The 23,386-nt window shown below is 48.9% G+C and overlaps 1 protein-coding gene across 1 annotated transcript in view; it reads right to left on the bottom strand.

The window, feature by feature from the left end:
- LOC147900027 (Phox (PX) domain-containing protein) overlaps positions 1-23,386 on the bottom strand; it is a 50,855-nt gene that overhangs the window by 12,483 nt on the left and 14,986 nt on the right. The window contains exon 4 of the mRNA XM_087376834.1: positions 12,854-13,079. Coding sequence (XP_087232960.1) covers positions 12,854-13,079 — 226 coding nt within the window. The remainder of the gene's footprint in view (positions 1-12,853; positions 13,080-23,386) is intronic.

The raw sequence follows: 23,386 nt of genomic DNA, 5'->3' as shown, positions 1-23,386 counted from the left end.
TGGGAGCAAGTCTCGTTCCCAGGTGCCAGGTGTGATCCTGGACTGAGTCGCGGATGCGCGCCTGCATCTTAGCGTAGCCCAAGGCCCAATGGCAGATCCAGGGCTTCACAGTGCCACCTGGTGGTATGGGACACCAGGTTGGTTTGGATCTGATTGAGTTCGTGCCAGTAGCTCAGCTCGTGGCTCGGAGGGGACATCTTCTGATTCGGGATCACATCCCGTAGATGTCACGGTTGGGTGGTGAGCAGCCTGCTCAGTTCTGATGTTGTGTGTGGTTGTTTTGCAGTTCAGGGGTTTCAGGAGTGCTGGGATGTGTCAGTTGGTATCAGAGCCAATTCCTGAGGTAGGAACTTCTGATGCAAAAATTTTTGACGGATTTCTCTTCCAGGTATGCCCTAAATTTCGAAATCTGTTGCTGCGTTTTTGCTCGATACCTGGGATAGGAGGGGTGGAGAGATATCTGGAAAAGAAAGAAGAATAGGGGAGAGAAAAAATTGAGATTCCTGAAGGCCTGTGAGAGAAGTCTAGAGGAAGGGGAGAGAGAGCAGAAAAGCAGGAAAGAGAGGCGGAAAAGAGCAGCAAGGGAGGCGTGGAAGTGGCGCCTGTGATGGTACGGAGTAGGCAGGGGCAAAGAGAGGCTTGTCAGCCTGCGCAATAGGCTGCGAACAGCCTGCGCAACAGGCTGCGAACAGCCTGCGCATAGGGCTGCGTGCAGCCTGCGCATAGGGCTGCGTGCAGCCTGCGCAGGGGGTGCTTTTTTCGAAAAAGCACCCCTCCAAAGCTAGAGGGGCTTGGCCTTTTTTGGAAGCTCAGCTTCCAAATAAGGCTGCCCTGCACCCTATATAGGTGGGGGCAGGGTACTAGCCTACCCACAAGCAGCCTAGAGCTTCGAGCCATCATCTCGATTTCAGCGCCAGCCTGCCTCATCCGACCCTGCCTGCGCCAGCACTGCCCTGCATCGTGCAGTCTTCTGCATCCGTACCCTGCCTGCGTCAGCCTGCGCAGCCATCGAAGGCTCTGCATCAGCCCCGTACAGACTGTACGGAATATCTGCGCCAGTCCTGCACCTGCTGCTGCGAACCCCGATTGCGCAACTGTACCTGCACACTGTACGGACGCCGTACAGTTACGTCAGCACTGTACGGCCTCCGTCAGCATCTGTACGGCCTGCGTCAGCAGCCGTACAGCCACGTCAGCAGACCGTACGGCCTACGTCAGCAGACCGTACAGCTACTCCAGCAGCACGCGCATCTGGTTGCGGGTTCGGAGAGGTCTCGAGATTCGTGGGCTTTCGATTCGCCACGTCAGCATCATTCGGGACGGTTTTCTTCTGCTCCATCCTCCTCTGTGCTTCGTTTCAGTCAGTTATTTCTCTCAGTTCGTATTCAAATCAAATTTCAGCCATGTCTGATGCTCGAAATCCCGAGTTCACCATGGGAGAGCAGGACTTGGATTACACTCCTGTGGGAGAGGAGGATCAGGGTCTCTATGACGACCTGATAACTAAAAAAGCCTTCAGTGAATTTACGACTGCTCTTGATGGCAAATTCAAGCAGGTCAATGCTAATCAATCGGGGTTGACACAGCAACTCCAGGGGATACAAGCAACACTCACCCTTCTGGCTAGCACTGTATAGGCACTCACGCATGTGGATGCCATGGCTTCAGTGCTAGGCCCGAATATAACTCCAGATCCTTTTCCGGGTGACCAAAAGTCAAGAACAAAGGAGGTAGTTGACACTTGGTTACACAAGTGGCAGGTACACTTCCAATTCCACCCCTATCCAGATGAGAAAAAGATCCAACTTGTAGCAGGGTTTATGTCAGGTAAAGCCTTGCTATGGTGGAAAGAACTCCAGCCTAAGCCTGATACTTGGACAGATTTTGAGGGCATCTTCAGGAAGGAGTTCCTGAAGAAGGAGGATGACTACGATATCGTTGGCAAGCTCAAGGCCCTCGATATGTCAAAATTAAACTTGACCTTTGAAGATTATCTTCAAAGATTTAGGGATCTGCAAACCAGGGCCACTAAAATGGATCCAGTGACCTTGTTAGGTTTCTTCGTGGATGGTTTGCTAGACTCCTACAAGTTGCAGATAAAGAACAACAAGTGCACAACGTTGCAGGAGGCCATGACATATGCACGCATATATGATGATACCATGGCCGGTACCAAGGCAATGACAGTTACCGATACGAGTGGAAAGAACAAACGCAAGTTCTTTCAGCATACGACTGGTATTGCGGAGACGAAGCCTACGGACAACGCCTCCAAGAAAAGCTTAACTCCAGCAAAGAATGGTAAAGCCCGTTTCCTTCGCACTCTGAGGCTCAAGAAAGAAGGGCGATGCTTCTATTGCGAGGAGCGGGGCCACAAAGAATGAGTGTCCTAAGCGGAAGAACCAAAAGTTGGTGCTAGGACCGAAGCTCCAGGCGGGTCCCCGTACCGCAGCCAAGGGAGCAAGCCAAGTCGCGATAACACGTATTTCAGTCAATGTCATTACCTGCCCACTCTCTTGTAATTGTACTTTCAATACTTCGTTGTTTGGTTCCCATGATCTTTTCCGAGTTTATGGAGAAGTTAGGGACCAACAGGTTCACATTCTTTTTGATCCGGGCAGCTCTCACAATTTTGTTAATTACAAATTTGTGCAGAAGATGGGGCTGTCCACAGTACCTAGCGACCACACCTATGAGGTGCAGCTTCCGACTGGGAAGCAGTTTTGGGATCGCAAGGTTGAAGCGCTTCCTATCCGGATTCAGGCCTACACGGGAGCTCTCACATGTTATGTTATGCATCTAGAGCATGTAGACTTGTTGATCGGGATAGAGTGGTTTAAAACCCACAATATTCAGATCGGATGGACGGAGCATACGCTTTCTTTTATAGATAAGGACACCCAATTTTGTATTCAGTGTGATAAAATTCCCCCTTCTCAAGGGCCTATTGTATCTGCGATGCAGCTTCGGAATATATTAAACAATTCTCATTATGATGTCTATCAGTGTGTTTTGATTCCACTTTCTTCATTTGTTGTTTCAGTAATTAACAAGAATGAATTAAGTGTGTTTGAACACCGGGAATTGAGAATGTTGTTAGATAATTTTAAGGACGTATTCCCAGCTCAACTGCCGGAAGGTTTACCTCCAGAACCGGCAGTAGATCATCGCATAGACTTAGTCCCAGGGGCTCAACCTATCAGTGTACCACCTTATAGGATGAGCCAGGTAGAGGAGGATGAGTTAGCTATCCAGCTTCAGGATTACCTGAATATGGGCTATATCCGCCCAAGTAAATCACCTTGGGGTGCACCTGTCCTCTTAAGAAAGAAGAAAGATTCTTCCTGGAGAATGTGTATAGATTATAAACGATTAAATAAAGTCACAATTAAGAACCGCTATCCTTTACCTCGTTCTGATGATTTGATAGACCGTTTGGCCGGAGCGAAGTATTTCACTAAGATCGACTTGCGTACGGGTTATCACCAAATCCGTATCTATGCTAAACACATAGATAGGACCGCATTCCGGACTAGGTATGGTCATTACGAGTTCCTCGTATTACCTTTTGGTTTGACCAATGCTCCTGCTACTTTTCAGCAGATGATGAACGATTTGTTCAGGGATTTTCTGGGCAAATTTGTTGTAGTGTTCCTAGATGATATCTTGGTATATAGTAAAACGCTTGAGGATCATATAGGACACCTCCGGGTTGTCTTACTTGTTCTAAGACAGCATAAGCTTTATGCCAAGATGAGTAAATGTGACTTCCTTATGAAGGAGATCATTTACTTAGGACACAAGATTTCTTCTGAAGGTATTAGCATTGATCTGGATCGTATTCAGAAGGTCCTCAGACTGTGAAACAACTTCGTTCTTTCCTAGGATTTACGGTATTTCTTCGGAAGTCAGTGCGTGATTATTCACATATCACGGCACCCTTGACCAACATATTGAAAGGTCGTGGACGCAGGTCTACCCAGCCGATCTCTTGGAATGATGCAATGAACAAGGCTTTTGAAACCTTGAAGTTTTCTATCAAGGAAGCACCCGTTCTTGCATTACCCGATCCTACCAGGCCTTATGTTTTGGAGGCCGATGCGAGTGATTATGCGATTGGGGCAGCTCTATTCCAAGAGGGCAGACCTGTAGCTTTCGAGAGTAAGAAGCTAGATGACACTCAATATCGTTGGCCCACACTCGAGAAGGAACTTTATGCTGTAGTGTATGCTCTTAAGGTTTGAAGACACTACTTGTATGGTTCAAAGTTCCTTGTATTGACTGATCACCAGTCAATTAAGTATGTGTGTGATGGCTCAGAATTGAGAGGAAGGAAAGCTAGATGGGCAGAGCTAATGCAGGATTTTGATTTCGAAATACGTTATCGTAAGGGTTCGTTGAATAGTGTGGCGGATGCCTTAAGTAGAGTTAAGTTTGTAAATGCTTTGTCATTTACGGAAATATCCTCAGACCTATTTCAATCCTTGAGAGGGCTATACGCAACTGATAGTCATTTCAGTTCTTATTGGCAGAGAGTCCAGGATGGGAACTCCATGGTTGACCAGGACTCAGGGATTGTGCCACCTAGGTTACAGGCGGCGGGAGGTCACTGGATGATTAGGAATGGCTTGCTGTTCCGGAATGAAAAGATTTGTGTGCCTGATGTTCTGGACCTTAAATCCAAGATTCTCTGGGAGTGTCATGATGCTCCTAGTGTGGGACATCCGGGTATACATAGGACTTTGTCTCTTGTGAGGCATACCTTTTATTGAAGTCTTGGGTGCAGATGATCAACTTGTTTCTCCTCATGAGATTATAGAAGTTACAGATTTGACTTTTATTCCTCACGAACCTGAATCTATTCTTGAATTTCGTGAAAGACAGATTCGTAATCGTACTATCACGGAATACAAGATCAAGTGGAAGGATCGTGTTGAGGAGGATGCAACATGGGAGACATTACAAAACCTCCAAAGAACATTTCCAGATTTCTTAGCGAACTCAGGAGTGAGTTCTTAGAGGAGGGGGAGTATGTCATGTGCACGGATTGGTATCTGACGTGTTACTAGGTACACAGAACTAGCTCAGGTTAGCCTGGGGAGGCTTAGAGCTAGGCAGGCTTGATTCTCGGGTTGAGTGGCAAGGGTACGAACTATTTATAGGTCTTCGCTATTTTTGGCGCCGGGGCCCGAGTCTATAAAAGAGGCCCAGGGGGTTCAGTTCTCAGTGTGCAGTTGGGAGCAAGTCTCGTTCCCAGGTGCCAGGTCTGATCCTGGACTGAGTCGCGGACGCGCGCCTGCATCTTAGCGTAGCCCAAGGCCCAGTGGCAGATCCAGGGCTTCACAGCGCCACCTGGTGGTATGGGACACCAGGCTGGTTTGGATCTGATTGAGTTCGTGCCAGTAGCTCAGCTCGTGGCTCGGAGGAGACATCTTCTGATTCGGGATCACATCCCGTAGATGTCACGGTTGGGTGGTGAGCAGCCTGCTCAGTTCTGATGTTGTGTGTGGTTGTTTTGCAGTTCAGGGGTTTCAGGAGTGCTGGGATGTGTCAGTTGGTATCAGAGCCAATTCCTGAGGTAGGAACTTCTGATGCGAAAATTTTTGACGGATTTCTCTTCCAGGTATGCCCTAAATTTCGAAATCTGTTGCTGCCCAGTGGCAGATCCAGGGCTTCACAGCGCCACCTGGTGGTATGGGACACCAGGCTGGTTTGGATCTGATTGGGAGTTCGTGCCAGTAGCTCAGCTCGTGGCTCGGAGGGGACATCTTCTGATTCGGGATCACATCCCGTAGATGTCACGGTTGGGTGGTGAGCAGCCTGCTCAGTTCTGATGTTGTGTGTGGTTGTTTTGCAGTTCAGGGGTTTCAGGAGTGCTCGGATGTGTCAATGACCATGACCTTCCTAGACATAAGTAAGTTTGTCTAAATGGTATTCCATCTTAGAAATTACAGACGATATCAGGCTTTTCAAAAAGGAAGTTAGTATTTGCCCTGAAGCTCGAGGAGAGAACACTCAAAAATCTGGAAAGATGTTCAAGGTGGAGGATGAAGACATACTGGAATTGTTAATGCAATATCAGGGTATATTCAGAGACCCTCCACCAAGTCTTCTCCCAAAAAAAGATGAGGATCATGATATACATTTAGAAGAGGGATCTAGACCTTTCAAGAAGGCTCCATATAGGTTGTCCAAAGTGGAAAAAGAGGAGATGGCCAGGCAGATCCATGAGCTTGTGGATAAGGGATTCGTTACCCCTAGTCAATCACCTTTTGCATCTCCAGTTTTATTGGTCAAGAAGAAAGATGGTACTGTCAGGCTATGCATTGATTATAGGGAGTTCAACGAGATGACTGTCAGAAACAGATTTCCAATTCCAAGGGTGGATGACTTGCTTGATGAACTCAAAGGGTCTAAGTACTTTTTCAAGATTGACCTTAGGTCGGAGTACCACCAAATAAAGATCAAGGAAGGAGATGAGTTCAAGACTGCCTTCAGGACTGAGAGAGGGCAATATCAATTCAAGGTGATGTCCTTTGGACTCACTAATGCTCTTGCAACTTTTCAATACTTGATGAATCAGATTCTTGGCCCCTATCTTTTCAAGTTTGTTCTGGTGTTTTTTGATGACATGCTTATATACGGCAAGAGCAAGGAGAGCATCTCCAACATGTTGCTAAGGTGTTGGAAACTCTCAGGTTACATCAGTTATATGCCAAGTCCTCTAAATGTGCTTTCATGGTTAAAAGGTTTGAGTACCTTGGACATATGTCACTCCAAAATGTATCTCAGTTGATCCTTCTAAAGTTCAAGTGGTAAAGCTATGGCCTATACCTACTACACTCACTCAGCTTAGGGGATTTCTAGGATTGACATCTTCTTACAAGAGGTTTATTAGACACTATGCTAAGAGTGCTTTAGATGTGGGAAAGAGGGGCATATGGCTGCCCAATGCCTTGAGAAGCCTTCGGGTTCTAAGGATCCAAAAAAGCCACAAGTACCACCGAGACCAATGGTGGGAGCAGTCCCATATGTTTTGGGTAGTACCTCAGACCCAAAGGAAAAAGAGCTTTTGGTATCATGGGGAAAGGTAAGAGATCAGCAAGCATTAATCCTATTTGATCCAGGGTCTACAGACAATTTCATATCTAAAGACTTAGCCTTGAGATTAGGGATTAAAACTGAAGAGCCAATTATTAACAATCTCCTATGTAACAAGGAGATTATACAAACTGCAGGGTTAGCGTCGTCTAGTAGGCAAGCTCTTGATGCTGATCAGATGTTCCATGGGGATCCACTGCAAGTCACTCCTTTGATTGGAAAGCTTCGTGTCCATGTACAGAGTTATATAGATCAGGAGGACATCTTAATTTCTCCTCTCAAGTAGCATGATGTTGTACTTGGTACACCGTGGTTCCATCGAAAGGAAGTAAAGAGGGAAAAACCAGCGTTTAGTTGCTAGGAATAAAGGGGAAACTATTCCCATTGTATCTGATGTTACATGTGGTAAAGCAATAAAGTCTGCAATTTCCGTATCCATGGTTTTTGTAAAAGATAAATAAAATGATATGCATGCTGAAATGAATGATGCAAACAATGATAAATTTCAGTTTCTTGTGAACTTTAAAGATTGTTTTTTAGATGCTTTGCCAGGGGAGTTACCCCCAGAGTCACCAGAAGATCATCAGATAGAGTTAATGCCTGGTAGTGAGCCACCAAATGGACCACCTTATAGACTCAATGCAACTTAGAGAGAGGAGATTATGGCTCAAGTGCACGACTTGCTGTCCAAAGGCTTGCTGTCCAAAGGGTTGATTCAGCCCAGCTCATCTCCTTTTTTCTCATCCGTACTTTAGTACAAAAGAAAGATAATTCTTTTCGAATGTGTATTGATTACCACGCATTAAACAAGATGACCATCAAAAATAGATTTCTGATACCACGCATAGATGATGTGCTTAACCAGCTCATAGGAGCAACAGTTTTATACACTCAAGAAGGAGTTGACTACAGAGCCTATTCTTGTAGTTCCGGATCTTTATCAACCTTTTGATGTTGATTGCGATGCTTGTGGAGAGTGTGTTGGGACTGCATTACATCAAAATGAACATGTAGTAGCATACGAAAGCCGGAGATTGTGTATACTTGGGAATCTATGAAAGAGATATGTTGGCTGTAGTTCATGCTGTGAATACATGGAAGCATTATCTTTTGGGTGCAGATTTCACTGTCAAAACTGATCACCAAAGTCTAAGATATTTCTTATCACAGACTAAGCTCTCTGAAAAACATATGAAATGGGCAAACATGCTGTCAATGTATCATTTTCAGATTGTCCATACTCCAGGATCAAGAAATAGAGTGGCTGATGCTTTGTCCCGAAGATCTCAGGTACATAATTTGACAATTGCACATCACAGGGATCTTAAGGAAATGAGGGAGCAATATGCCAATGATGTTGATTTTGGTGAAATATTTCAGCAAATACAAGAGGGACAGTCATCCAGTCAATATTCAATGAAAGATGGGTACTTGATGAAAGATGACTATTTATGCATCACCCAAGAGATGAGGCAAAAGATTTTGGATGAATGCCATGCACCTCCAAATGCATGACACCGAGGGATTGCAGCCACAACCCAAGCTATTGAGAGGTATTTTTACTGGCCAGGTATGCGCAAGGACATACATCAGTTTGTCACAGAATGCCTTACTTGTCAGAAAGTCAAGTATGACAGACATAAGACACCTAGTTTATTGATGCCTCTTCCTGTGCCTCAAGCACCATGGGAAAGTATTGCAATGGATTTTATCTTTGACTTACCACGGTCAAAGTCTGGAAATGATGGAATATGGACTATTATTGATAGATTCAGTAAGCAAGCCCATTTTATTCCAATGCGCAAAACCATAAAGGCTGATCACATGGCCAAGCTCTTTTTAGCACAGATTTTCAAGCATCGTGATATGCCTAAATCCATTGTCACTGATCGAGACCCCAGGATGACTAGTTTATTACGGAGAGCTTTATTTGATAATATGGGGACAAAACTGAATTTTCCTCTCTTTTCGTCCCCAAACAGATGGTCAAAGTGAAGTGGCAAATTCAACAGTTTTGGATCTGCTGAAATGCTACGTTGCTGAGCAGAAATCAGAAAAGTATCTCCCACTAGTGGAGTTTGCTTATAATAATACAGTTCACAGCTCCACTGGAAAAGCTCCATTTGAGGTCATTTATGGGAAGGTGGTTCTTCCACCCTTACTCAGGACCAAAAATGAGATATTTGCAGCTGATGAGTATGTAAGAGACCTTGAAACAACTTTCAGCCAGGTTCAGACAGCCATTGAAAGATCTAAGGAAAAGCACAAGAAGGCTGCAAATAAGCACACAAGGTAGATGGATCTCAAAGAAGGAGACTGGGTACTCCTAAAGCTTGAGAAAGAAAGGCTCAAGAAGCTCAAGGGTAAAGAAAAAGTTTATGTTAAGCTATCTCCCAGATACTATGGACCTTTTCAGGTTACAAAAGAGATAAATGAGGTGGCTTTCAGATTGGACTTACCAGAGCATTGGAAAATTCACAATGCTTTTCATATAAGTCTTCTCAAGAAATTCCGAGCCTTCAGAACCAATAATGGAAGAGCTAGAGGAAATCCTTGTTTGGAAATGGTTCCAGGATCAGTCAACCCTCCAATTGAGTTCATTGGTCAACCTTGTGGTTAACTTTGAGGCCTAGACTTGCCACCACTTGTACTTTCTCATTATCCATTTACAAGTACTTCGAGTACTTTCAGTTGTTGTCCACCAGCACCACTACGACGCCCATGGAGGAGGCGATTACCTTTGTGACCACCACCATGGGGGTCCCCGACCATGGCATAGAGGGAGCATGGCGTGTTGGGAGAGATCCCAACCGAGAGCAGCCCCTAGTCATTTGCTTCAGAGATTCACATGCTCATCTAGCGACACTCCGACGCCGAGCCCCTCTACGAGAGCATCCCACCCTGTCCATGGACGAGGACTTGACACCACTACAGATTGAGGAGCGACGAGTTCTTCTACAGCAGCGGGATGTTGCCCGCAAGGAGGGAAAATGGGCCGTGGTCCGAGATGGTAGGTTGTTGACCGGCACTCGTCGGGCTCCCACCCGTACCCCCTAGGGGAACGGGGCCTATGAGACTCAGGTTTTCAAGACCCTAGACTGCACCATTTGGAACTGTAATGGCACCTTATGGTCAGACCCAGGAAACTTCTCGGAGTCTTATACACGACGAGACATAGTCTTTTACACGGAGACACCAGAGCCCAGAGCTTCCACTACCGATAGTCAGTGGCTACACATGGGAGTCAGCCTTCACAGATGAGACGAGGGATACAGGAGGAGTCCGAGGATCAAGCGGGGTCACAGTATTGTACAAGTCTTTCCTCGCTGGAGCTATCTCCATTGAGAGGAAGTACGCACACTCCTGATTCATGTGGATTCGGATCCGACGCACAGACACCCGTGACCTTTTCATAGCAATATGCTACTTCCCGCCAGACACATCCCACTTCGCCAGAGTGGTACGAGAAGAGGGTGAGACATCTCCATATGCACCCTTACATCAGGATATCCCAGACCTTTCAACCCGCGGGAAAGTTCTCCTTGTCGGGGACTTCAACGCCAGGACGAGTACGCGACAGGCACCACTCCTAGACTTCCGAGACGACTCTATCATGCTTCCAGACATGGACCTAGACGGAGCAGGTATGACTAGGACCTCATCGGACCGACACGGGCTTGTTACACCATATGGACACGCGCTCCTTGATTTGGGCAGGATGCATGATCTCATCATCTACAACGGGCTTGACCTATGGCCCTCCTCAGGTGGTTTTACTTGCTTTCCACACGGGGGGGGGCACTAGTGTAGTAGATTACATCATGGGATCCCCTACCTTCACTTCATGTATCACCGACTTCACCGTAGCACCACTCCCTCCAGGAGCTGATCACACATACCTATTCTTCACTATCGCCACCCCATGCTTAGCCACACCACACACACCACATAGCAAGCACGACACCTACCACGACATACACTTTGATCACAGCCTCTCACCGGCCTACTCTGGACGCCTAAACAGACTCCTAACCTACATCGATCACATATCACTCAAAGAGGACCGTGCTGCCCTGATTAGTCGCACACTCCACGAGGCTGCCCTCCAAATCTTTCCCCACACCACACGGTCCACTAGACCACCACCTCTTGGTTCTGTACCCTGCAACAATTGGTACGATGCGGAGTGCAAGGCTTATCGCCGGCAGCTCCGACTTGAAAGCAGATGTCACCTCCCGAACACACCAGACACGGTACGCAAGTACCGACGTCTCGTACGTCGGAAGAAGCAGGCTTTTCTTCGTCAAAATGAGGAGAAGCTGCTGCACATCTTGTACAGCAACAACTCTTAAGGATTTTTTGCGGAGATTCCTTGAGCGTAGGTCCCCATCACCCCTCACCGACACGAGAGTCTGGCACACGTATGCACACCATCTATATGATGTCCCACACCAGCCCACTCCAGACCTCATACACACACCTCGTCCCACCACTTATCCAGCTCTTCATTAGTAATAGAGAGAATATGAGACAAATAAGCACCGCCAAATGAAGGTCTTTCAAAGGGAGTTTTGAAGCATTCACCTTGTCCATTTACTAAAGAAACATGAGACATAAAAAGTATATGCAAAACCCAAGTCCTCCGAAGCACACCTTGAGACAATGATGTGAAAGTACACATGTGCATGTGCAAAACCAACGTCCTCGGAAGTATACCCTAAGACAGTGATGTGAAAGTACACATATGCAACGTTGAAAGTGCATGCATGTGCATCATGGCGCCTATCCACTCAATTTGCAATGTTGAAAGTAAGTACACGTGCATGTGCATCATGGCATCTATACACACGGCATGCCATGCTAGCTTACTTGGACAAACACCACAGAACACGCACAAACACAAAGAAGTATCTAGGCATAAAAGTGCAAAGTTGAAGGAGAAACATTGGAATGCAACTAGTTACTAGATAATCCCACATTGACCTCAACCTACCAACCCCAAACCAAAAAAAAGTAAAATAGCATGCACAAGCTCATCATGCCAAACAATATGATAGGTCAAAAGCCTGCATAGCTGTATTTTGTGACTCTCTCTACTCGTGGTCACAATGGCATCATGGCATCGGTACATAGAGCATGCTATGCTAGCTTACTTGGACAAACACAACAAAACACGCACAAACAAAAAGAAGTATGCAGGCATGCAAGTGCAAAGTTTAAGGAGAACATTGACATGCAACTAGTTAGAAGACAATCCCACATTGATCTCAGCCTTACACCAAACGAAAAAAAAAAGTAAGATTTGCATGCACAAACTATTCACGACACACAATATAATAGGGGTCAAAAGCTTGCATAGATATATCTTGTGACCCTTTCTACTCATGCACATGTGACCACGAGAATAATATTTTACACCTAGTATAAGTTTGGCTGTTGAGCGAGGATATAAAATTGAGTTGTTGTAACTTCCATCAAATTTATAACCAAGCTTTGAAGCATGAATTAGGTCAATTTCTTTATGTGTCAAATTGCGTCAACACATAAATTGTAAATACTTCCAACCAACGAATTCAAATTCCCAATATTATAAATGCTCGTCAATTACAAAAGGCTCATACCTTTTGCTCTCTTCACACGCAAGAGACATGGCAATGGCATCCCTTTTGTCAAATGATTCTTCACTACTAAACAACCATTCTTGAAAAGACCTATTGATTGATTATATCATTGAAGTAAGGACGAGAATTACCTGCAAAAGCACCTTTGGAAAGGTCTTCAAGATCGCGCAGGGCAAAAAAATCATTGTTTTCCAAAAGATACCTCCGCGAACCCAATGTCTGCTGTATCCGAGCACGCGAAGGGCAATGTATACATGACAGCAACCTGCTCAATCTCCTACGGGTTTCCTTGACGTGTGCAAGGATAGGTACTCTTGTATAAAGATAGGGGTTTACAGCACTGACACATAACATTGGCTGTTGAAAGCATCCTTTCGATTAGCATTCTTTTGATTGGTACAAGTTTGATAAGATGACCGAAAGAAATAAAGTTCACAACGTAAAACAGAAAAGATTATGCTTTGTGATACAAAGTATTATGTAAATTTGGATATATTTATATAACTAGAATAGAAATAGAAGATACCCTATAAACACTAAAAGGTAACAGACATAGCTTGTAAGACTCCTTTAAGAAAATTGCAGGATAGACTTAAGATTCACATCTCATCATGTTTCATAAGTACTCTTATTAAGGTCTTTGCAACTTTTACATTTCAGTACAATTGCTACACTAAAAAACTATGGAGTAAAGGTTTAAGAACTAAAGATAAACATTTAGGTTTACCGCTTTTGCACGTCTCAACAAGGAAGGGTATCGTAGAAGATGCTAGAGGAGGAGTGACACAATGTGCCGAAAAACCACTAACAAACAGCACTCACCACAAGTACTAAACCAAACAAAGCAAGAAAAGAACAAAGGAAAACCTCCAAAATTTGTAGACAAGGAGTGACCAGCTCTTCTCCAAAGATCAAAAAACTAAAAACCACAAGGAGTGTCAAAGAAATCTTTGAAAGTGAAGGAGAATCGAGGCGACTATACAAGAATGCAAGGAGCTGGAGTAGAAACTCGCCAAATTCAAAATGAAGAATACGAGAGAGTAGTACAAAAGGGTGTCAACAGAGCATCCTTTTTGCATTCGTTCAGAGCTCTTGGCAGCTGTTCTCTGCAGGCTGCTGCTGGTTGCGAGCCTGCTGCAGATTCGTTTGGTGTCCTGGTGGTGTTCTACAGCCTTCAAGTCACTTCGATTTGCTGGAGCAGTAGATTCGTTGCTGTCAGAGCTGTTATACTGCATCGAACAGGTCAAAACACCTGTAAAACAGGCGCATTTTCTTGCAGCTCCTTTTGGGTTGTCGTCCAGATTGGTCGACTGAGTCTAGCACTTGCGGGCTCAGTTCTGCTTCAGTTTTATGCCAGTAACCAGTAATAAACACGGCGCATTTCGACAGGCCAGCAGTTCATTGTTAGGGCTGTCCGTACAGTTCACATTCGCTGTACAGAATCTGTCAGGAGCACCTAACAGTGCCCTGCTGGAGATGTCTTCCTCAAAGCTCCTCTGTTGAATCTCCAAACTGACAAATGGCTGCAACAATCTGTACTGAAAAAGACTTGTACTTCAGACAGAAGTTACAGTTGATTTTATGCAGCAGAGAGTTTGCAATTATGGCACTTGTAGTGCAGTACATTTCTGCAGAGTTTTTGGGCCTGCCTTGCCCTTTATTTGACACAACTGCCTTCGTGCCTTGGGTTTTGTTTGCAGGTCATCTCATTTGCAGAATTGTGCAAGCATCACATTTTTTGGTCTCAGATTTTGTGCAGGCCATTGGCCTTGTGTGGTCAGAATCAAACATTGCATCTGCCTACTGCTATCATTTGATTCAGAAATTTGCATTTTCCGCCCTATCTGCAATGGCAGGCAATGATCTATTTGGTATGCTTGTTTGTGAAGACAGCTTATACCTAGATGAATCCAGGAACATGCCCAAAATCATCCTCTAAAAACACAACATAGTGCAATTCAATCTCATGATAGTCACTCATACGGTTGAAAACAATAAACTCCATCACGCATAGCCGGGACTAGCTACTATGAATCCCCACGGACGTTATCAGCACCCAACAGTGGGTGTAGACCATCGTATAAACATATGTTCTCACACATACAAATCCACACACTCACGCATACCTGAGCATCCATCTATACAAAGTCTTTGTACTGAGTTTCTATCGGCACTCCGAAGGTGAGAAGGGCAGACTCAACCAAACAAAGGCTAGCACTAAAGGAGAAGGCTAATAAAAAAGTAGTCCAAAATCTTGCTCCGATGGTGCCTTGGAGACTATCCTGCATGGCCTGTGGAGCTGTCGTAGTGCAGCGAGGATATGGATGGGAGCCCTCAGGATCATGCCATGCATGCAGAGTCTTCATAGAGACTACACCTGGGGGATGGTGGCTTGGTTGACAGAGGGGGGACACGCGTTTCAAATTGATGAGATCTCCCTAGCCTACCGGATACTGGGTCAAAGCATCCAGAGGATTGCACTCCATGAGGCAGTCCCCCCTAACAGTCTAGCTCCTCCTCCTCCTAAGGAGGATAGTGTCTGGGAGGTGGTAGCCAGCATCACGGCTTGGAACATTTGGGTGGCTCGCTGCAGTCTTGTGATGGGTGAGCACCCAGTTCCACCCGCGGCTATCCTAGTTGCCATATGGCAGGATATCATTTACACTCTACGGTCCACCTAGGAGCGCGGGACTTCAAACTCCAGGGTGACTATCGAGAGGCGTGCTCGTTTTTGCAAGGCTTGGCCTGCACGTGTTTTCTACATCTTGACTCCGCAAGGGATTCGCTGGCTGTATAGCCCCCCCACCTGGCTGTTAGCCCCAGTTCCTCCACAAGTTTTTGGCTACCAACACATGACGCATCATGTAGGACCACATGGGGTAGTTGGTACCATCAAGCTTGTCTTCACGAGCAGTCGTAGCTTGAATGAAGACAATGGCACTACCCATCCACTCGCATCTGCTCCAACCATGGTCCAATGGGCAAGCCTCTGTGAGCGGCCAGCCACAAGAAGTAAGAGATCTTCCTTGGCCGCAAGCTGGACCACAACCATGTCCAGAACCTGGATCGCACATCTCGGGGTACTCTCTGGGTCACCCAGTGTCCCTCCCTCGAGGGGGTCCACCTCGACGAGTCCATTTGAAGCCTCTTGCCAATCCGTGTGGTGTAGGAAAAGAAGGGCACCTCATCCACCTGCTCAGCTAGGCCGCCCTTGGAGGGCCAGAACCACTCTCCCGGATCCCACGGGACCTCCCTCAGGGGCCTACCCTCCCACAGCCAAAGGCGCCATCTAGAGGCCTCCTGCTCTGAAATACTGGGAGGGTCCATGTGCCACTCCTTCCCCAAACGGCCTACCACTCTGATCATCTACCAGTGTATCCCATCAAGACTCCCATCCATCTCGGGGTCACTCTTAGTGAGTGGCTGAAGTAAGCCTCTGGGTCCTACACGGAAGAAGCCGGGATGCGTGCTACCGCACTGCATCAACATCCTCAAGGGAACACCAGTACAGGAAAACTGCCCCAACCATCTGTTGTCTCTCCAAACGTGAAGTCCTTCCTACCAGGACTCCGGAATGGCTAAGTCAATCTCGCCCATCCACTGCCCTGCCCCTCGCAGATGCGCTAGGGCATCAAGCCTCGCCTTTGTCTCCATAGGTAGTCTGCTCCAACGGCCAAAGGACCCTGCTCGACCACTGTCCCACTGTGCCCAGCCAATGTGAGTCCGTTGTCCGAGCATACAGCCGTCCTGATCTCTGAACTCTAGGTGCCACAAGAGGGGTTGGCGCTCAAACTCCTCTCTGCATCTGGGCGGAGCACGAATGAGACCCCCTGCCAGTCTCTGCCATACCCTATGAAGACTCCTCATCACGCGGGAGCCCTTCCCCGTAAGGGGGGCCTCTGAGAAGATCCAACGATGTGAAGGCTGCCATTGTCCCCCAGTGCGTGGGGTATTCCTCAGAAGCCTCGCTGTAAGGGAAGCTTCCAAGGCTCTGCCCCTGGGATGAGGCCACGAACCACCAACTTGCCCAAAAGGGCCTTGCTCTGCATTTCCGGATCAATGACACCCAAGCCTCCCAGTGCCTGCGGCATGATCATTATCTGCCAAGCTACTCGAGCCCTAGTGTTCCTTGTGCCATCTGAACCTGCCCAAAGGAGTTCCGTACCAACCGTCGGAGCTGCCCGATGCAACCTCTGTGAAAACACCAACAAGAGGCGATATACCAGGCCGTGGTAACAAGGACCTGGTTTGCCACTAAGGCGCGGCTTGCTAAGGAGAGTTTGGCCGAGCTCCAATAGAGAAGCTTGCGCCGAACACTCTCAAGGATGGGGGCAATCTGTTGCTCTACTGTAATGTCAATACCCACTTGGCATTCGAGGCATCTCGTTGTCTGGCCCCACTGAATCCATCTGAAGTCCAAGTCATTCCCCCACTCCCGGATCTCCTGTGACTCCTCAAAACCTGTGAAGAAACCTATAGATTTTGTCCAGTTGATCCGTGCCCCTGAGGCCTCACAATAAATAGCCAGGACGCCCTCGACTCTCTCCAGACTCGTTGTGGTGCCCTCAACATACAAGGCCGTGTCATCTGCAAACTCCGAGTCAAGTAGCTCCTCCTCCTGTCTAATTAGGAGCTTCAACCCTGTGAGACCGCCACCTGTGATCTCAAATAGTAGCCCAAAGCCTCCGCCACAAACAAGAAGAGGAAGGGAGCAAGTGGGCAGCCCTGGCGGACTGAGCGAGAGAGACTCGCCTGTGTGTCCTTAGATAAGCATCTGGCTAGAGCTCCGTGCATATAGCGCTGAGACTCCTCTGATCCATCTGTCTGAGAAACCCAATCTCCTCATAGTGCCCTCCAAGAAAGACCACTCCACCCTATCGTAGGCCTTCTCAAAGTCCAAGAGAAGGACGGCCAACGGCTGTGAGGAGAGCCTTGAGAGCTTCCCATAGCTCCTCATCTGTGAAAGGCTCCTCAAGTCTATTGCATGAGTCCTGCGAGACTACTAGTGGAACGTGATCCCAAACTAGCTCTCGAGCCACAAGACCAGCTGGGGTCATCCTCTCCGTCTGAAAGAGCTAGCTGTAGAAACCCGTGGTCATGTCCAAAATCTCCTACGAGTCAGTGTGCATGATGCCATACAAGTCCCAGAAACGTTGTAGCTGTGTGCCTACCGCGATCGAGGCCTAGTGGTCTGAAAGAACTGCTTCGTCATCCTGTTCCCTTGCTGCACCCATCGGGCCCAAGAGGAATGATAGGAGAACTCAGCCCGCCGCACCTCCGTGTCTTGGAGCTCGAGACGAGCGCTCTTGAATCTGTCACTAAGCCACTAAGACACTGGGTCTTGCTCCCTGAGCCTCTCGATGGATGCGAGGTCTCTCCTCAAAGCCCGCTCTCGCTCCTGAAGGGTACTCTTCCGTCGAAGGGCGTGAGCCTGTAGCCTCTCACTGCTCCTTTGAATCGCATCGACCACCCACGTAGCCCAGTCCTCATAGGGTGCCGTCTCTGACTACTCCCAAATCTCTGCCATGACCTGCTAAATGTCCTCGTCCTGCAGGAGGTTCTCTGGAATGCGGACCCCCTTCTAGGGGAGACCTCGGCGGGACTGATCCAAAGTGCAGTACCACTGGAGAGTGGTCTGACATCGTGGTACATGCCAGAATCCCTGTAGATCCGCCTCTGTGTAGTGCCCAGTCCCCAACATAGAAACGGTCTAGTCTCTCTAGCAATCCATCATGTCTCCTTTGTCCAAAGGAGAAGAGAAGGCTCTAGGAGTCCTGCTGAAATCTAGCTCTCTCCACGGGTCTCTGTGACTGACCATGAAAATGAACTGCTCCTAGGTGCTACGCTCTGCTGCTGGCATCTCAGAAAAAGAGGCTCCGCCCTACTTGTCTTCCCCAAACTTCAGGTTGTTGAAGTCACCTCCAACAATCCAGGAGTCTACATCCGAAAGACACTCTGACAGCCTCCTCCAAAAGGCCGGGCGGTGCTGTCTGCACACTGCGGCATACACGTTCAAGATCTCGATCCTGGACTCTCCCATCTGAACTCCCATCCAAACTGCCCGTCCTAGAATGAGCTCGCCCTGGTCGTGGACCTCTCGGGCCAAAGTCTATGAAACTGAGATGCAAACCCCTCCACTCCGTCCTACCGCAAGAGACCACTTCTCTGGACCTCTCCCTGGAAGAAGGTGATGGCGTCGTCTGATGTCTAAAGCTGAAAACATGTGTTCCTGAATCATAAGGATGTCCACTGCCCGTCCTACCACTGCCCTCTACAACTCCTGCCAGAGTGTCAGGTGCTGCGGCTGGCTACGAACACGATCGTGGAGCCCGTGTACATTCCAACTCACTATGGTCCAACTCATGAGGACGGGGGAGTCGAGAACAAGGCTCTCCTGTGAGTGGGTGCATGTCCCATAAGGACTGCTTTCTGTGATTTTGCCGAGGATTTAGAGGGCGAGTAGTCACTATCTGTGCATCGCCGTACTAGTGTGGATACCGGCTCAATACCGATCTTCCGCGCCCACTTCATCATGAAGGAGGCTTCCATCCCGAACAGCTCCGCACACTTCTGGAGGGACCAGAGGTGTGCCTGCTCCACCTTTGCCTCCAGCGGCAATCTGATAACCCCTGTCGCCAAACCACACACCAGCTCCTCGCATGTGAAGCTCAACTGAAAGTTCACCCCTGCACCATGGACGTACCAGAGGTCTAGTCCATGTGGCCCCATCCACTCATTCATCATGAGTGTAATTTGATTCCCCAAAATGGCATCAAACACCTCCGGGGACCATTTCTCCACCCTTATGGAGGCAAACAGAAATCTCCAAACGGGGTGTGTCGGGGATCGCACTGCACTGATCAAACCCCCCTTTTGGGGCTGTGATCAAACCCCCCTTTCAGAACTGAAGGACCATGAGTGTTACCTCCAAAGGTAGAGCATAAGAGTTCGGAACCTCCAAGTAGTTCTAGGGTCCTAACCTCCAGAAGTCCCACGGTAAGGGACCCCAAGCTGGAGGTTAAGGGTCGCTGATTGGGAAGACGAGCCTCGTCCCTCAGGATCCCTCCTTGAACGGGCCTGCTGCTGCGATGAGAAGGCAGAAGGGGGCGTCATCGTTCCCTTGCCAGCTGGTAGGGGTGTCGAAGCGGAAGAACCTGCTGCTGAAGTGAAGAGGGGGATGGCAAGAGAGGGAGCGGTGGAGACGCGGGGGATAGAGAGAGGGGGGTGGGTGGTGAGGGTGACTAAGGGAGGAGGGACTGAGGGGGGGGGCAGGGGAAACCCTGGAGGAGAAGGGGGAAGTGAGGGAGAAGAGGGGGAAGGGTCTGGGGGGGAGGGGGAGGAGGAGGGATAAGGACCACAGGGCCCCCCTACTGGTCATGCTCGCTAGGGCTCTAGACCAGCTTCTCCACAACCCCCAACGGGCTAGCGTCTGCGGCTTCCGCCATCGCCGCATCTGGAGCTCCAAGGGCTCGCTGCTGCTACAAGGGTGGAATCAGAGGCTGAACCTCCGAAGCTGGAGGACCGTCTGGATAGGCGGTGGCCCCTGCCGTTGGAGGAGGTGACTCCTGCTGTTCCTCCTTTGGGGCCTCTCAAACAATCCTGTCCCTCTCTCTGCGATGGGCCCTCTGTCTGCGGCGCTTGCAGACCTGCTTGCTTGGGTTCTTTTTCTTTTTAACTTGGGTCCAGTCCCCTTCTGAGGGGGTAACCCAAGGGGTCTGAGACTCCTGCTGCTCCTGCCTGAGAGGACGCTGGGCCCGAGCTTGTTGACTCTGTGTACTCTACAGAGGGGGGGGGGAGGCGCACGAGGGAGCCCACGAGGGCAATCTTTGGCGAGGTGACCCATCTGTCTGCACCGAAGACACTGACCTAGTAACCCAGAAATCTCCACCCTCTAGCGAAGTGTGCTCCCTTTAAGGGTCTCGAGAAGGATCAACTCTAGGAGGGACTCTGGGCTCTCAACCACCACTCTGATCCTGGGGACTCCATCATCTACTAAAACTGAGGCGGCCGACTCTGGTGGGGACTCGAGCACTGTGCCAAATGCCCGACCAATGGAAGGGAGGATGGCTCGATACTCCTTAAGGAGCCCTGGAAAGCGAAGTGTAACCGGGAAACATGGAACATGGTGTGTCTTATCCATGTCCTCCACTGTAAACCCATGATACCAAGAAGGAGGTAGACAAGATGTGGGCCAAGGAGGATGGGGCTTTGCTCCACAAGTGTCGAGGCAGTATCGAGGGAGCTCAACTGGATGAGAAAAACACCTCGTCCATAGATGGTGACCTCCTGGATGTGGTCTCCTTCTAATGCCAAGCTCGCCTAGATCCACTCTCGCACCTGTCTCCATGTAGGCGTGAGGCCCACAATTCTACCTACAAGTGCCTCGTCCTGGAGAGACTGAACTGCATGTTGTGCCTGTTGCTTGTCAGCTGGGGAAAGAAGAACCTTAACGGCCGTGGGATTCGAGGGTGCTGCCATAGAGCCCCTCTGGCCAGACCAAGGGTCACCACCAAGGTTGTCTTTCGCCTTGACAAGCGCAAATGCTCCCATTGCAGGGAGGAAGAAGAAAAAAGGGGGAAAACGTCAGAGGGGGAGGTCGCGACGAGGCGGCGTAAGGGGAGATAAGGGTGGAAGAGGAAGGAAGGAGGCAAGGAGGGCGGAAGGCAGAGAGGGAGGGGGGGACGAGAAGGCGAGGAGGGAGAGAAGGAGAAGGCAAGAGACAAAGAGGAGGCGGAGGGGAGGTGCTAGAGGCGGGGAAGGCGGCGGGGGGGGAGGAAGTAGGGGCGGCAGGAGGTGGGGGGGAGGAGGTAGAGGCAGCAGGGGGAGGCGGGGAGGGGCAGCGGGGGAGGTGGAAGGAGGCGGCGGGGTAGAGGGGGGGAGGCTGGAGGGGAGGTGGTAGAGGCGGGGGGGCGGCAAGAGGCGGAGAAGGTGGCGGGGGGAGGAGGTAGAGGCGGCAGAAGGAGGCGAGGAGGGGCAGCAGGGGAGGCAGAAGAAGGGGAGGAGGAGGGGAGCGGGAAGCAGCGCGGGGAGGCAGGAGGGGGCAACGGGGGGAGACGAGGCGGGGGGAGGCGAGGGAGGTAGGCGAGGGAAGACGGGGAGGGGGGAGCAGAGAGGTAGCGGAGGAGGTAGAGGGCGAGGTGGGGAGGGGGAGCGGGAAGGAGGAGGAGGCGGAGGGGGGCAGCGGGAGCAGCAGCCAGGCCGGGCACTCACAAAGGGGTTTGCTACTGGCTGACATAGACTTGAAGTAGATCACCGTGAAGGAAAGTTGTGTGAAGTTGGTGAATTTTGCAATGCATGTGAGATGCAATGGCTATGACACATCGAATGGTCGTGGTACATGAAGTGGGAGACCTTGTAAAGCCATTTATTGTGGCACACTTGCCTGCTAGCAAGTCACCCAACTCCCATGTGCCATTTGCATCAATAGAATTAAGTTCACCTCTCATGGCATCCATCCATTCCCTGTTATCAAATGCATCCTTTTTTTAGGGGTGGGGGGGTGTTGGGAACCAAGAAATGATGTGGCTGCCACATGGGAAGCACTTTGGCTGCCATGTGGACAGCATACACGCAGCACTTTAGCTGCCACATGGGCAGCACTTTGGCTGCCATGTGGGCAGCATACACACAGCAAAACACAAAGACATGGGACTGCCACATGGGCTGCCATGTGGGCAGCAGGTTCAAGGGCTTACCTGGCAAAACAAGAGTACCTCGGAAGCCTGGAGCAGTACAAAAACTGCCACATCAGCACTACAGCACTGTCAGCAGTAAATCTGAAGGGCTGGTGTCTGGTATCAGCATCCTTGGTGCCTGCAACAGGTGTACGGAAGGCTAGCGCAGATGTATGGGCCTGTACGGATCAAAGGGACAGGCTGTAAGAAGCTGTTGGAGAGGTTCCAGAACTAGAACAAAGGAAATTGCAAGCAGAACATTAAGGCAAGGACAAGGATTGCACAAGGACTGGGGCAGGTTCTGGCTTGAAACAGGGCTTGGAACAGGTCGACTTCTGAGCAGGACTGCCTGGGCCCAGCTGAAACAGGCTGTTGGGTCTGCCAAAAGGACCCCTATCGGGTCAGTTGATTTGGGGGCTACCAGCACCTATAAAAGGGGAGCCAAACAGGCCCATTACCTATCTACCAGAGCAGCAAATAGTGAGCAGACTAGAGCAGGTGGCAAAGGACCTGTAGACATAGCTCACAGGAGGCTGGGCACCTAGGCTGATAGGTAGGGCAGCAACGTGTGGGGATCAAGCACGGACACTAAAGTCTACAGAAGCTCGACGAGGAGCACACAGGCTCAGGGATCTAGAAGTTTTAAAAAGATAGTAGGACAACTTTTGGTAAGGACAGAGGACCACGGTTTGGTGGGACTCTGGACTCTTTTGTATTGTATCCTTTTGCAGACAAAATATATCTTTTGTTGGTTCTATATCTCTCTTGGAGCATTGTCTATTTACTGGTTTGCACACATGCATCTTGAGTACACACAAGTAAAGAAGTTTTGGATTCCATAGTTAAACACTTCTGTGTGAATTCCTAGGCTATCTACCACTCTTCCGCTGCGTAAGGTACCCTTTATTTGGTTCATTTCTAACATAAGGGTTCTTCATTGTAAGCAGTGGCAATTAATACAACATCAAGCAAATCGCATGAAGCTGTTTC

This window comes from Dipteris shenzhenensis, chromosome 7 (assembly GCF_047967505.1).
Source record: "Dipteris shenzhenensis isolate YYH24624 ecotype China chromosome 7, Dip_SZ_1.0, whole genome shotgun sequence".
Taxonomy (NCBI): Eukaryota; Viridiplantae; Streptophyta; class Polypodiopsida; order Gleicheniales; family Dipteridaceae; genus Dipteris; species Dipteris shenzhenensis.
Note: the sequence above shows the minus strand (reverse complement) of the source record. Positions and strands in the feature narration are given on the sequence as shown.